The 14,906-nt window shown below is 39.9% G+C and overlaps 2 protein-coding genes across 2 annotated transcripts in view; both read right to left on the reverse strand.

Moving 5' to 3' along the window:
• TBCD (tubulin folding cofactor D) overlaps positions 1–5,416 on the reverse strand; it is a gene marked incomplete at both ends in the record, with an annotated part of 130,263 nt that extends 124,847 nt beyond the window's left edge. The window contains 3 exon segments of the mRNA XM_082008267.1: positions 280–377; positions 600–650; positions 5,224–5,416. Coding sequence (XP_081864393.1) covers positions 280–377; positions 600–650; positions 5,224–5,416 — 342 coding nt within the window.
• Positions 5,417–8,585: 3,169 nt separating this feature from the next.
• On the reverse strand, positions 8,586–14,906 carry FN3K (fructosamine 3 kinase; the record flags this gene model as incomplete). The annotated part of the gene is made up of 6 exons (XM_082008117.1): positions 14,585–14,906; positions 13,363–13,514; positions 11,953–12,044; positions 10,650–10,732; positions 9,776–9,898; positions 8,586–8,924 (listed from the first exon to the last, which is right to left on the reverse strand). The coding sequence occupies exons 1-6, from the start codon at positions 14,723–14,725 to the stop codon at positions 8,586–8,588; spliced, it is 930 nt and encodes a 309-aa protein (XP_081864243.1). The 5' UTR covers positions 14,726–14,906.

Genomic DNA, 14,906 nt, shown 5'->3' on the forward strand with positions numbered 1-14,906 from the left:
CTTGTTTTACCACTCAGGATCTCAATGTCTGCAATTTTTTTGCATTCAGAACTTGATTTTTACTACTCTGGATCATTAAATAACATAAGCTATCATGAAAATGATAAAAAAGGAGAACTAATCTTTCACAGTACAGTTTAAAACATTTCATTGCATCAATTAGACAATTATTTATTTTACTATTTTTGAAAATGTGAATTTTTTTAAACTTCAACAACGAAGAAAATATTAGAAACTTACACATTTCAGTTACAGAACGTTTAATTTGCATTTTTTTACCTTTGTAATGATGTAAAGAAATTTAAAAGCCAGGTGAACTAATGGGGGAGGAGATCCATTGTCCCGTACTATATCCAACAATGAATTCATCATCCACTCTAATGAAAGGAGAGGGAAAAAAAAAAGTGAGACTACATGCAGTTAGCTTACAGTTTCTCATACTTTTAATAATAAAAAGGGAGATAGTAGTCATATAATATAAGTAATATCAACCACAGCAATCTTGTAATGCAAATATGGACCTTCTAGTTTAACAGATTTTCAAGTATATACACAAAAAAGTATATACACAAAAAAGTATTTAAAGATGACATTCCTACCTAAGTGGCGATCCAACAAGTGAGGTTGCTCCTGGTATTTGTCCATTATACCTGAAAAGGAAAAGATACCTGTAATAAGCTATTCAAATTAAAAGCCCTTACAGGCATTAATTGTGAGATACGTCCCTGATTCTAGACTGCTTTAGCTTAAGATTCCAGTATCCTTGAGCTAAGTGCTGCTACCACCTGTAAGTGATGTCAAAAAGGAAGAAAACTACATAGAAGTGACTATAAGAATATAGGCTGTCCACTTCTGTAGTGCAAACATTTACCTGCACTGAATCATGAACTCCCTTCCAGGAGTATCTCAAACTACCGCGGACACAGCCCACAGATGGATGAAACAAGCAATCATTGAGATTGTTGCTGTCCTTCACTGCAGAGCTCTTTGTGGTTCTCCTTTCCTAAGCACAACTTACCAGCACACCACTTCTGATGGAACTCTGCAAACAGAGGACATGAAGCCACTACAGTCTGCAGCTGCAGGTGTACCAGCTTTACGCTGCACTCCTACTCGCACAACAACCAGGATGCTGCTTTACACCTTTCTGCCTTCTTGTTCACATCTTCTTCATTCACATCTTCTTCTTGTTCACATCTTCTTTCCTGGCGGAAAGGGACCTGGGGGTGCTGGTTGACAGCCAGCTGAACATGAGCCGGCAGTGTGCCCAGGTGGCCAAGAAGGCCAACAGCGTCCTGGCCTGTATCAGGAATAGTGTGACCAGCAGGAGCAGGGCAGGGATTGTGCCCCTGTACTCGGCACTGGTGAGGCCGCACCTCGAATCCTGTGTTCAGTTTTGGGCCCCTCACTACAAGAAGGATGTTGAGGTGCTGGAGCGTGTCCAGAGAAGGGCAACGAAGCTGGTGAGGGGTCTGGAGCACAAGTCTTATGGGGAGCGGCTGAGGGAACTGGGGGTGTTTAGTCTGGAGAAGAGGAGGCTGAGGGGAGACCTTATCGCTCTCTGCAACTACCTGAAAGGGGGTTGTGGCAACGAGGGTGTTGGTCTCTTCTCCCAAGTAACTAGTGATAGGACAAGAGGAAATGGCCTCAAGTTGCGCCAGGGGAGGTTTAGATTGGATATTAGGAAAAATTTCTTCACTGAGAGGGTGGAACAGGCTGCCCAGGGAGGTGGTGGAGTCGCCATCTCTGGAAATGTTCAAAAAACGTGTGGATGTGGCGCTTCAAGACATGGTTTAGCGGACATGGTGGCGCTGGATTAGTGGTTGGACTTGATGATCTTGAAGGTCCTTTCCAACCTAGTGATTCTGTGATTCTGTGATTCATTAACAAATGGAATCCCACTTACTTTTTACACATTGTTCTGCTTGTTAGCATGTCAAATTACTGATTGTCTTTAAAACACACACACAAAGAGATATCTCAACATCAAGAATTGTAATAGCATGACACTTTTCCAACCCTGAGGCTAATTACAGCCATGGGGAAATTCTCCCTGGACACATTGGGTTTCACCACAAGGCTATCTTCCTTGCCATGCCTGGAACATATTTAAAGACATAGTTCCACCACTGAGGATCTCTACTGAAACATGGTATAGGCACTGCAAAATTCTCATCTCTTTCTTTTGAGCTACCCTACTATAGCAGAAAAAAACCCAACGTAGTACTACTTTGCAAGCGAAGGTGCTCGTCACAATTCTCAGAGCTAGGTTTTTTTATTTTGAGATAGAACACAGAAAACTATTCAGTAAAGAACAAAGAATCCTTGACAAATTTTAACCTGGACAAATACAAACTGTAGCTATTACTACCTGCGCTCCTCCAAAATTTCACACTACTTAATCTTGCTGCCTAATACGTTACCTTCCTTTCAGGAACTGACTTGAGGAAAGACAAGTTGAAATTAAATATTGAAAAAAACCTAAGAATAACTTGCCACAGTTTTTAGAAACAAAAGCATTTCAATTTAAACCTAGAGTCAATAAAAAGCAGCTACAGAAATTAACGTTGGATTTCAGAAGAGATGATCAAGTGATCCAGTATTGCGCTGGAGACTGCCTGGGTCCTTCCAGCTCTTGAGCCCTCAGCACAGGAGAGACATAGACCTATTAGAGTGGGTCCAGAGGAGACCACAAAAATGCTCAGTGGGATGGAACAGCTCTGCTGGGAGGACAGGCTGGGAGAGCTGGCGGTGTTCAGCCTGGAGCAGAGAAGGCTCTGGGGAGACCTTATTGCAGCCTGCCAGGACTTAAAGGGGGCTGATAAGAAAGATGGGGACAGACTGTTTAGCAGGGCCGGTAGCGATAGGACAAGGGGTAAGGGTTTTAAACTAAAAGAGGGTAGATTTAAACTAGATATAAGGAAGAAACTTTTCACCATGAGGGTGGTGAAGCACTGGCCCAGGTTGCCCAGAGCGGTGGTAGATGCCTCATCCCCAGAAACTTTCCAGGTCAGGTTAGACAGGGCTCTGAGCAACCTGCTCTTGTTGAAGGTGTCCCTTCTCATGGCAGGGGGTTGGACTAGATGGCCTTTAAAGGTCCCTTCCAACCCAAACTATTCTATGATTCCATTTTAGGTATTCGGTCAGAAAATAGCTTTTTAATCAGAAAACTAAAATACTTTCTTAACCTCTCTTTCTCCTGCACTTGCTTGTTTCTCAGTTTTGCACTCCATCCCTTTTCTCTGCTTGTCACATCAACTCTTAGATTTAAGACATAACTCAACTTCAACAGTGCTGTAGCTGACCAGTGGATGACACTGCACAACGACTTCCAAGATACTAGCCAGTCCGACAGCATCCTTGCACTAACTTGTGCAATTCCATTGGGATACCATAGTGCTGTCTCCTATCAAGAGGGAAGCCTGAGCTCCTAATCATCACTAACCTCCCATTGTAAATAATGATACCTTAAGCCATGTACAAATAACAGAGCTAGTGAATACAAGAAATTCCATCAACACCCAAAGCAAAAGCTCTCAAGCAGAAGTGGAATTTAACAGCAAATTCCTCATCTTGCCAAATTGTTTTCCCAGATCACAGTCTGGCACTCTAAAATAAAACCCAAAATCTAAATGCTGAAGAGAATGAACTAAAAAAAAGTTCTTCTAATGCTATTATTTAAAAAAAAATCTTCCTAAATTTTCCTACACAATTATAGTCGCAGATTAAGCTATCTTCCAAACTTCTGCTTCTAACAGTTGACCAAAAAATGAGCATCACATGTTTTTGTGAATGCTTCGAGATCGGCATTAAAATCCTCTGTAAGTGCCGATTACTGCGTTATCTGCATACAGAGTAAAGGTATTCCATATTTGGGACATTTTGCCCAAGAAAGATTAAAAGATACCTTATGACACTAAATATTATAACCAAATATTAAACAAAATGTACAGTACCTATCAGTTTTAAGTATATTAACACTGTATTTACTGGGAAATTATATGCTCTTCTGATACTTATCATACAGCAATATTCCCTCCATCTTCAAAGGACCTGGTCCCAAGAATTGCAAGTCACAGGTTTCAATGGGTAGCAAAGCAATTTTTCTCATAAGAACTTACGTGATAGAGTGGAGATGCATGCAGGAATTTCATAAATACAGTTTAAATACACAGAGACAGTATGAAAGACAAGCATAGCAAGATGATCAGTTGGAGAAGCAATGGCCTTTCAGCCACTGAGATTTTTTCAGTAACTGCTTTTCTATTCCATCAAATTCTGCCATTTCACCTGTGATACTAATCACCACAAATATGAGTGCTCTTGCTACTTCTTTCTGAACATGTTCATCATTAACCTCCTCAGATGGAACAGTCAGTAGAGTCAGTTGAGTATAATTCTGCTGAGTAACTTCTGCAGGGTCAGATTTCCAAATTTTGTGCTTTCTGGTTTATTGTTTGCCTACCTAGTTTCTTTTTGTCAAAGACACTGGATCAATATTTTTACTGTAAGTATTTGCAATTTCACCATTTCTGCAAGAGTACTAGCAAAATGTTAGTCCACTTCATTCATAAATACACGAAACTTCGAATTAACTTTTTCAAACCAGCTGGTCAGAATACTGGCTCCAATACACAGATGTGCATTATAACAGGCTAGTTACCTAGGACACTGCTACATGCACATAATTATACCACTTCTATATTCAGCTGAGGTCTAGAAGCAGAATAGCTTTCATTATATGGCACAAAAGCTCAGCTACTAAGTCAGATCCAAGCTGCCTCCACTCAGAAAGGATTACATGATCTGTATAGAGTCAGCTGCCCTTCATATTTCCTATGAAACTGAAAAGCAAAAACACGAAATTACCACTTTAAAGCTCAAAATGTATGCATTTTTAACAAGTAATTAGGTCAAAAAATGGCTTTATTTGACAAACTTTAGCAAAATTATTGCCTGCATTTGACTAGGAAACTGGAGGCTACACCTGGGTCAGAATTCAGATTTCTTAAACCCAAGATGTGGTTTTTTATTTACAGTAGTTAAGTACCACATAATAATGGAACATATATCTGGAAAATGAAGTGAAAAAAATAAACCTGAACTACCTGTTGATAAAGCTTCAGCATTATCACTAATCCAAAATTAACGTTTTAGTCCTTTTTTGGTAAAAAATTCCTTTAAGCAATGTAAGAATATGGTCCCTCAGGATGGTGTGCTTACCTATGAATTTTTCCACGGTCATTTCTCGAGTCACCAGATCCCCAAAGATTCCCTTCAGGTTACCGATGAGCCCCCGGACTTCCTGGCTCTCTGTGAAACTCTCCAGGATATTTCTTGTGGTGACGATACCTGGCTCCTGATTCCTGCCATCCTCCGGCTCCGACCCCGCTCCATCCATCTCGCCCAAAGCCATGCCCGAGGCCGGCCGTCACCGCTTTCCTGCAACAGCCGGTCAGTCAGGCTACCCCCCGCGCTGGGCGCGAGTAGGGTCAGGCGACGCAGAGGCGACCCCTCCCCGCAGCCGCTCCTCACACACGGCTCCCGCCCAGCCGCGGCCCGGCCCGGCCCCGCCCCGCTCGCCGCCATGCGGCCCACCGCGCCCCTCCCCAGCAGACGCCGCGGAGCGGAGGCCCTGGCCCTGCCTCCCCAGCCGTCCCACAGCGCGGGCGGCTCTCGGAGGTGGCGAAAACGCCGGCGACAGCACCGGGAACGGCGAACGACGGTCGCGGCCCCGGCACGAGCCGGCAGCTCCCGCGCGCATTACCCTGGCAACCGCCGCTGCACTCCCCAGTGCCTGCCCTGCGCGCGCTGCCGGGCGCGACCTGCCTCCTACGGAGCGCCGCGCGGGACGAAAGGGTGCAGAGACGGCTGCGCTCCCGCGCGCGGCCCCGCCCCGCCGCCGCAGGCCGAGGAGGCGGCGGTGTCCCTGTGTATTGCGGCTCCTGCGGCTTGGCGGAGCAGACAGGCCGTGGTTGACGTTCCTTCGGCGAGCTGGGAAAAACGCCTCGCTGTGCCCTGCCCGCGTTTCTGCTGCGCAGCAGCTCTCTGGTGGCAGGAAAAAGTGCCCTGAATTTGCTACTCGCGTCGTGTCGCAGGTGTTGCAAAAGGCGCGTGGAAGGCACCGGGATTACACCGTTATCCGTGACCCTCTCCATTTCTTACCCTATCCACGCCAAAACATTGAATAATATGGTTAATTGTCAACTCGTTATCTAAATCTCATAAAATTCTGGAAACGACGTTGGAATGCCGACAGCTACAATACAGAAGGGAAGCAAGTGGACAGATTGGAACAAATGGTTGCCCCCTCGCAGCAGTTACAATCTTTCACACCAGATTCTCTCCCCTTAGCTTTCTCAGGAAGATATTTTGTCATATTTCAGCCCAAGACATACAATATCTCCATCCACTCTCCTTCCCCACACACCTTCCCCCCAGCTAACTGAGTATTTTAACAGGTAACAGCACTACTTTTCCACTTCTCTCTTGACACATCACCACACCAGAATAACAAAGTCAGTCTAAAGCAGACGTTGACTAAGTCACCTCTGGTTACTTTTTACTTAACAGAAAATAAACTCCAAGAATCAGGCCAAGTGACAAACTAAAATGGGTGCTCAGGGTGAAATGAGTTACCTTCAAGAGGTGCTCGTCTCCCTCCATTGATGATAAAGGAAATTCAGGCAGGCACTTAAGTCTGGCCAGGACATTAGGACAGCTAATTTCTCTTTCCTAGTATCCAGCAATTCCATCCACACCCAAATATCTTATCTCCAGGCTCAAATTCATTAACGCAAGCCACAACCACAAAAAGCAGGTACACCAAATGCCTAGTTTCTGCAAGGCAAGTATTTTATTTGAGAAGGAGAAGTTCACATGTACTTTCCAATGTAATACATGTTTTTTTGTTAACATTCACAAATACTAGTAAGCATGCACTTCTCTGTTTCCTCAGACCTGGGTCTTCTAGCTATCGGCTACAATTTCAACTCTATTCTAACTCTATTATTCCACTTTTCTGCTGTTCTAGTTACACTAAGTGTTATAACTACACTGTTACAACTTCCCCTAGTTGTAGCCCAAATTCAAAGGAAGTAAAAATTTATAATTAGTTGTATTATATTAACAGAGAATGAAATGCATTTTTTTTTAAACAGTTTAAATTACAACATCTAACTTCAAAGTTTATGAAATCCTTATAGCACAGCCATTTAAAGCTGAAAAAAAGTCTAAACAGATTTGACCATTTTGGAATATGTTTTAGGTATTAGTCGTGACAACCATGTGAAGCCTAAATACATAAGTTCAGTCATTCTTACCTGAATTTTCTGATTCACATAAGCATTTGTTGGACTGCACTTACATTTACCTTCTTTACCACTTCCTTCCATTAAAAAAAAATACAAATTTGTTAATGTACTCTAGCTCACATTGTATGCCAATATCTTTGTTGCACAGTTTTCTCCCCAAATTCTCATTGCCTATGTTTTCTGTCAAAATAAAGCAGTTAGGAATATTAAAAAACACTATAAATCTAATTTGACACCGTTCCTTCAATAATCCAGCAGTGGCAGAACAGACTAGCTTTGCCTACTGTACATTATTTTATAAAACTGAAAATAAATCAAGCACCAACCAGCACAGCAGCAATAGATGCTTTCTTGTTATCAAAACACTAAGCCTCCCTCCCACTTTTTGCTTTTTACAAAGGTATTTAAATGTGTTACTATCATAGTATAACATACTACAATATCATACTAAAACTATGATATGTTATTATCAAACTTGTGTGGTAACAATCCACTTTCTGACCATACGGTTAATTACCAAGGAACTACAGAGACATTCCTTTTAAGAAATACCACTGTAATTTAATTTCTCATAGCAAGAGAAAAACAAAATCATGTAAGTAAATTACATTAAATTAAAATAAATATTAGAAATGTTTTTAATTATATATGCTTGCCAAGTGCAGTCCAAAGGGCCTTGTTTACTTTTTTAATCAAAAAGAGAAAGTTTTCCTTTTCAGATTCATAGAATCTGATTTAAATTTTGGATCGGGATACTTCACAGGGGAAAGGAAAGAGGACAGAAATATAAATGGGAAAAGGCATGGAAACAGAGGCAGGAAACTAAAACAGGACAAAAAAGGGGACAGGTAAGGAACTAGTCATTACTTCCAGCACCACAATCCCACAACAGTAGCTCTCAATAACAAACTGCCGATAGAGCAGCAGCAGAAGTGGCAAGATGCAAACAACTGTGGGAACGCAGCAGCTAAGAAGTGGGACTCTGCAGAGGGTGAGGTTAGGATGACTGTCATGCTACTTTTCCAGCCTAGTGAAGTCTTCACAAACAATGCAGTCTTTTCCTTCAGCAGGATATCAACCTGTGCTAGTAAACTGGCGTGCAAGTTAAAAATTACACAATCACTCTTAAAATTTAGTGAGGCTCAAAAGTGCACTAAGCCTTTTACATGTCAGGTGGTTTATCATCAACATAAATTCCTAGTTTGTGTTACTTCTGATAAGCAAGGCAGTTAATTACTAAGAGACAATGTTGGTATGTCTCAAACCTATTAGTTACTTTAAAAGTTTTCTCATTACATTCAGGGTAGATCCCCTGTACCCTGTCCCAAAATGGTTCCAGTGGTTTATGTAATTAAAGAGCTGATACAATTTGTTTCGTTTCTCAAATCCTGGAGCTTTGGGTATTTTGCTGTGATAGGCAGAAAAAAAAGAGCTGCTAAAGCCACCAAACATTCCAGCAATGGCCAGTTCAAATTCAGAATGGCCATAGAATGAAGCAGGGTCAAAGATAATTGGCCCAGAGTCATCTTCAGCTACATTGCCTGCCCACAGGTCCCCGTGCAGGAGAGCAGGAACAATTTCTACGTCACAGAACATTTCAGGAATCTTTAGCTGAAAGAGCATGAACAAACATGTAACAATTAAAGAGTTTTGAAGAAAATACTAAATAAAACAAAGTACTGTAGTATATAAGGGACTAAGTTAGTCAAATACTGCCTGTTTTCAGTCCGCATGGAGTGCTTTTGAAGCTGATGGCTACAAACATAAACCTAAACTATAAGCCAGTAATAAATGTTCTTGATTGTTCTTGACAGAGCTTAACAAGCCACTTAATTCAAACTCTAGTATCAATATTTAGTATTAATGTATTGTTTCTAGACAGGGATAGTATTGGCTGTCACAAGAAATATAAAATAAATTTCATTTAAAGTTTTCAGAGGCAAAAAGGGCAGCAGTAAACATCTGTACCAATTAGCCAGATATAAGGAACAAATTTGTGATGTGGAGCTTGCAGAGGAATATATTGCTGGCTGTTTCCTGAGTGCTGCATGGAGTGTGACCTGAACCACAATCTCAGCTGTGACCCTGGACCAATTGGAAAAAAAAGAAAAAAAATCTGCCTGGGCAGCCGAATCTTAGTTATTTTGTAACACCAAGTTCTTAGACAGGATTTACCATCTTATTATTATTAGCTGTATTCTAAGAAATAAATGTCAGTGCTGAATTACAGGTTTATTTTCACTATCTATTAAAAAACTGAAAGAGCAACATGAATTCTCTTCAGCTGACAATGTTGTTGGACCAGCTGTGAAGCTAGTCCAGTTACTACTGTTCATTAAAAGCTATGTAAATCTCTTACAAAACACCTTTAAAATTCCCCTGATACCAAGTTTCTAAGGGGGGGGGGGGGGGGGGGAGGGAGGGAGAGAGGGAGAGAGAGTGATTTAAGACATGGTTCATACTTTTAGCTGTGACCAAAGTTCTCTGGCTTCTCTGTCTCCATAATCTTTTTCAATCAAATCCAATTGAGCTTGGAGTCGGTGACGAATAAAGAAGGAAGGCCAATCACTCTGCCATTCATTCACCTAGAAAATACGATACAGAGGTTTGTAATAAACAATTTTAACATATACATAGTCAGTATTAATAATGCATAGATAGCAAGTTAAAATGTTCGAAGCTGACACAATAGCCTAGACAACGTTAGTATGACCTACACACAATGTTATTAGCCATTTCGTTGATTGTTCTTTTTGGGAGTGATGCTCTCTTCCATGCTTAGGTGGGGCTGTCTTTAACATGAGATATAAGTTGAGGTTCTGGTTATTTTCATTCATTCAAATTTTCTTAATGTAGTTTAGAGGGAGAGCTTCTGGTGAGATCATTTCAGTTGCTCCATATTATATTCCAAAATCTTTATGGAAATGCAAAAGTATTTGTTCATTTTTATTGGGTAATGCATTTCTAATTTGGTGATAAGTTGTACTTGTAGCATTGGATTTTGCCATTTGAGATCCATATAGTAGGAGTTTAGAAAAAAACAAACCCAAGACATGGTTTGTGAAGGCATACTTATTTTATTAAGTATCACCAAGATAAAGAACCACCACCTAATTTCAAATTCTTATTCGATCCACTGTGTCTGCTTGCTACATGCATTGTAGCAAGCTAACACGCACTGAATAGCCATCATATTCCCTTCACTGTCAGGTCAAAATGAAAGAGTGAAAGCAAAACCGTGATCATAAAGCAGAAGCTCAATGAAACAAGCTTTCGTATATGGAGTTCATAGAACTACATGAGTACATTAGCTGCTTTCACAGGCATGGAACATACCTGTGGTATATAACCACAGCAAGTGGCTGTATGGAATCCAAACTTATCCACATACTGAGGCTCAGAGTGACCTGCTCCTTTACCTAAGAAACAAAATAAATATTGGGAGTTTTGAGATCCTTACATAGTAAAGTTTACAAACACTGAACTAAATTTTAGAGAATAGGCATAGAAAATAATTTTAAACAATGTTACACTTATTTCACGGTCACAACCCCCCCTAAAGATGGAAAGAACTATCCTAAGCTTGAAGACACTGAATGGAAGTGGAGGCACAATTAGTGACTTTTCTTTGAATAAATGCATTAGACATTCAGGAACAGAGTTCAGATCACAGATCCGCAGTCCACTGTTCTGACACTTGAACATGTTGTCATTAAACATGGCTTATTTTTGATTCATAGGTTATTTGTGACCTGCCAGTAATTCAGCCTTCACTCAAAAATAATGAATTATAATACGTCCACCGCTAAGAGTCAAACCTGGTCCATCCCTGAAGTCATGGGAAAGACACAGATACAAACTGGCGATTTAGATTTTAGTATTAACAACTCTAAAAGAAGAATAAATCTTTGTATAACTTCCTTTTCTTTTTTTTCATTTACACCTTAATCCACTTGCCAAAGAATGATGGAAGGTGTTTCCATTGAAGTCAACAGAAACTGGATCATGAACGTACACTGCAGTTACAGCTGTCTTCAAGGAGCAGCAATTGTATATTTTGCTACATATTTGAGTTCAAAAATGTAGTCCCCAACATCTTTAAAGGGGAACTTAATTACGTGTTTACTAACTGGAACCATAGTCTGTAATAATTGTCTGAATCAACAGTAAACAAAAAAAAAAAAAAAAAAGGATGTCTATAAGGTCAAGAACATTTTAAGAGATTGATGGTACACGAGGCTGAAAGGTTTAACAGACACGGAAAAAGACAACTCGTCCAAATTTTCAGTTTGATTTAGGAAATGCTGAAAGCCATAACTATCAAATATCAGCACTATTTCTAAACAAATTTCAGTATCTGCATAAGTTTATACAACAAAGTATATAAATAGTGAAGAATTATAAATAAATTAATTTGGTTTTGTCAAGGTTAAAAGGATATATTTAAAAATTATAATAGTAATTATAGCTTCTGTGTGTATAATGTACATTTGAGAAGTGTGGCATAGGGACAGGAGGCACATCTCATGAAACAGGTGTCCCAGTATTGACTTCAATGATCATTAAAGTTATAATGCAATACTGTATCACAGCCAAATGAATTCTTTCATTTTTTGTTTAGTACATATCAATACTCTACCAATTGTGTTTCCCTCCTTTCTTAATTTCTCTCCAAGTTTCTGGTTATAAAGATGAAGATCTGCTATCTGCTCTCCAAGCTTTGAAGAATATCTGTAGAATAAAAAACAAAGCAAAACTGAAACAAGACAAGTGAATGAAATATTACAGGGAAAAAAAAATCTCAATCAAATATGACCAAGTGTATTTTTGGCAAATATAGAACCTTAATCAACTTAACAAGTACATAACAGGGAGGAAATGACTAGACAACAACTCTGAAGAAATGCATTGTAACAGAATAAAGTGTACATAAGTCAATACTCTTGCAAGAAAGGTAAACAGAACTCAAGGCTGTATAAAGAGGAACAAGTCATCCTCCTTGTCACCTCTACATTAAAAAGCAGGGAATAGAAAATGGTATCTACTTTTGGGCCTCATGCTTTGAGATCAGTTGAATGACTGTAAGGATCATAAGTCTAAAAAGAAGCAAGCATTGAGTTGAGGTTGCTTCATGTAGAAGACAAACAACTAAAAACAGTTAAAATTTTGCACAGATATCTCAACACGAGCTGCAAGGAAGGAAACTAATTTCTCCTCCATACCCGGAAAATAATAGGTTTAAAATTGCAACCAGGAAGCCTGAGGTTAGACACTAGAAAAATCTTTCCTAGGAACACTAGAATGGATTGGAATGAACTGTTTGGGGAGGCTATGGAATTGCCATTATTCTCCCAATACAAATAGATAGGTTGGACAAACAACTGCCAGCAGAGCCATTCCCGTAGAGGCCTGGAACAAAGCAGGCAACTCCTGAAAGACTGTGTTCAGGAGCCTATGACTCCTGAATTCCATGTTCAGGTTGGTTGACAGACAAAATGGAATTTCATGTTATCTAGCCATTTCATTTTTCCTCGCCCTAGTGCCTTTGACCTTGTTGACTGGCTTCATTCATACTTGAAGATTATACTTAGAGAAGCAGAGGTTTCAAAGACATAAGAAGCCTATAACTTTAAAGAAAACTGGTAGGCTGGGAAAAGAAACTCAAATGAAACATCTCATGAGGGAAAGATGGGCTAAACTCAGCCAATATCACATTCACTTTAGTGGCATCTCAGCACACATGGACCAGCATACAAAGCTCTAGGCTAGTACAGCACATCATTTCTATTGCAGGTAGAGGGTCAGGGAAGAGCAAAATATGGATGGAGGGGTGTATACACACACATCTATATAGATATGTTTTGGGGTGTGGGTTGGTTTTGGTTTTTAGTATGTTCACATACACACACACAAACATGGATCTTGACAGATATAAGCTCTATCTCTGAGAGAATAGAGGTTATTCTCATGAAGTTTTTGCACTGATTGTAAGATATAAGAAAATATGCCCCAAAACTTAGTAAAAAGAAAGAGAGATATACAGACATACTTGTTAAGGTGCTTCATCTTTAGGTACTCCATGACAAACATTGCTCCTCCTCCAGGTAGGTCAATTACTTTAATAGGCTGAGGAACTCTCACAATACTGGTTTTCTGAATAGCTTCCAAACTTGCCATTTCCCCTTCAAACATTTTTCTAGCCTGTCAAGGAATAAGAATATACTTGGGCTAAACTATGGATGTCTGCATCAAGTACTTTGGAAAAAACAGCCTTGTTTATAAAGTTATAAGGAGTTAATTCATCTTGATAAAAGAATGTAGCAGCAAGGTTTCGGTCCACACAGGAAGACTTGAGTACCTTAATTCTAACTTATTTTTTTCCCAAATTAATCCCAGGATAGTAGGATATGTTACATTACACCATGATTTCCAGCTGTTTATGGAGATACAAACCTACTCAGATGTAACAGCATCTCTGAGGGTAATACACAAGACCACCTCCTCCAAAACTGCAGATGGCCACTACTAAACAAAGTAAAAAATTGAATCCTTAAACTGGTTCTCCTTTCCATGCAGGTCAATGGCCTCCAAGTGGAGACGACAGTACAAATATTAAGCCTGAACTCTGCATTTTTTGAAGTAAAGATGCTGTTTTTCCTAGGAACAGCAGTTTTAGGATGTTTTTGATATTGATAAAGCAAATTTCTGATGCACCGTGGTGTTACAAAAAGCAACTGAGTATTCATTTAGTAACAGAAAAGTCAAGAGCTTGGCCTGAAAAATTGCAAGAATCTTACAGCTAGAAGTACAAAAAGCAGTGAGGAAGTTTGAAACCCCTGTAGCTTTAAAAATAATGCATGAGCTTTAGCAGTGGCACCCTGCTTCCTCCCTCCCTCCCACTATTCTATCCTCCCGACTGAAACATGAAAAGGAATGCAGTGAACACAAATTCAGCTTTAGGCTTTTCCATAGCAAGTACTACAATAACAGCTCTGTACTTAGCCCTGTTTTTACATATTGCAATGCCAATTCCTGTTGTTGAGAGTTATCACATTGCATTACGCCTCATTTTGCATTAACCAAACTTGCAGCATTAATGCTTGATATAAAATAGACTACAGCTTTTAAAAGAAAACTGAAAGGAAAACTGGAATAATTAAAAGTCAGCCTGAAAATGCAGAACTTTAAATTATTAACCATCAGATGCTTTTAAAAGAAAATGCTCTCTACATGCAATAATAATTAATAGTTAAATATCTGCTATCATTAACCTGAGGTTTGTGGTTGATTTTAACAAATATTCGTCCACTGTCTGTTTCGTAAGCTTGGCTTTGGCTAATGTATCCTCCTCCCGAGCTTCCAAACGCCTTCAGAACGGAAGTTTTCAATTCTGTTTTCAGGATTTTTTCCATGGTAATTTCCAGGCTGCTGCAGCTGCTTTCTGCTAAATCCACTGCAAAACAAGATTAAAGGTTTGGGTCCTTCTTTCACTGTCACTCTGCTATGAGGTAGAAAGGGCCACCCACCAAATTAAAAAAAAAAAAAGGGCAGCCAAAAAAACAAATCCAGAGATAATGTTTCAAAATGCTTTGT

This window comes from Phaethon aethereus (assembly GCF_964289735.1).
Source record: "Phaethon aethereus genome assembly, chromosome: 18".
Lineage (NCBI taxonomy): Eukaryota > Metazoa > Chordata > Aves > Phaethontiformes > Phaethontidae > Phaethon > Phaethon aethereus.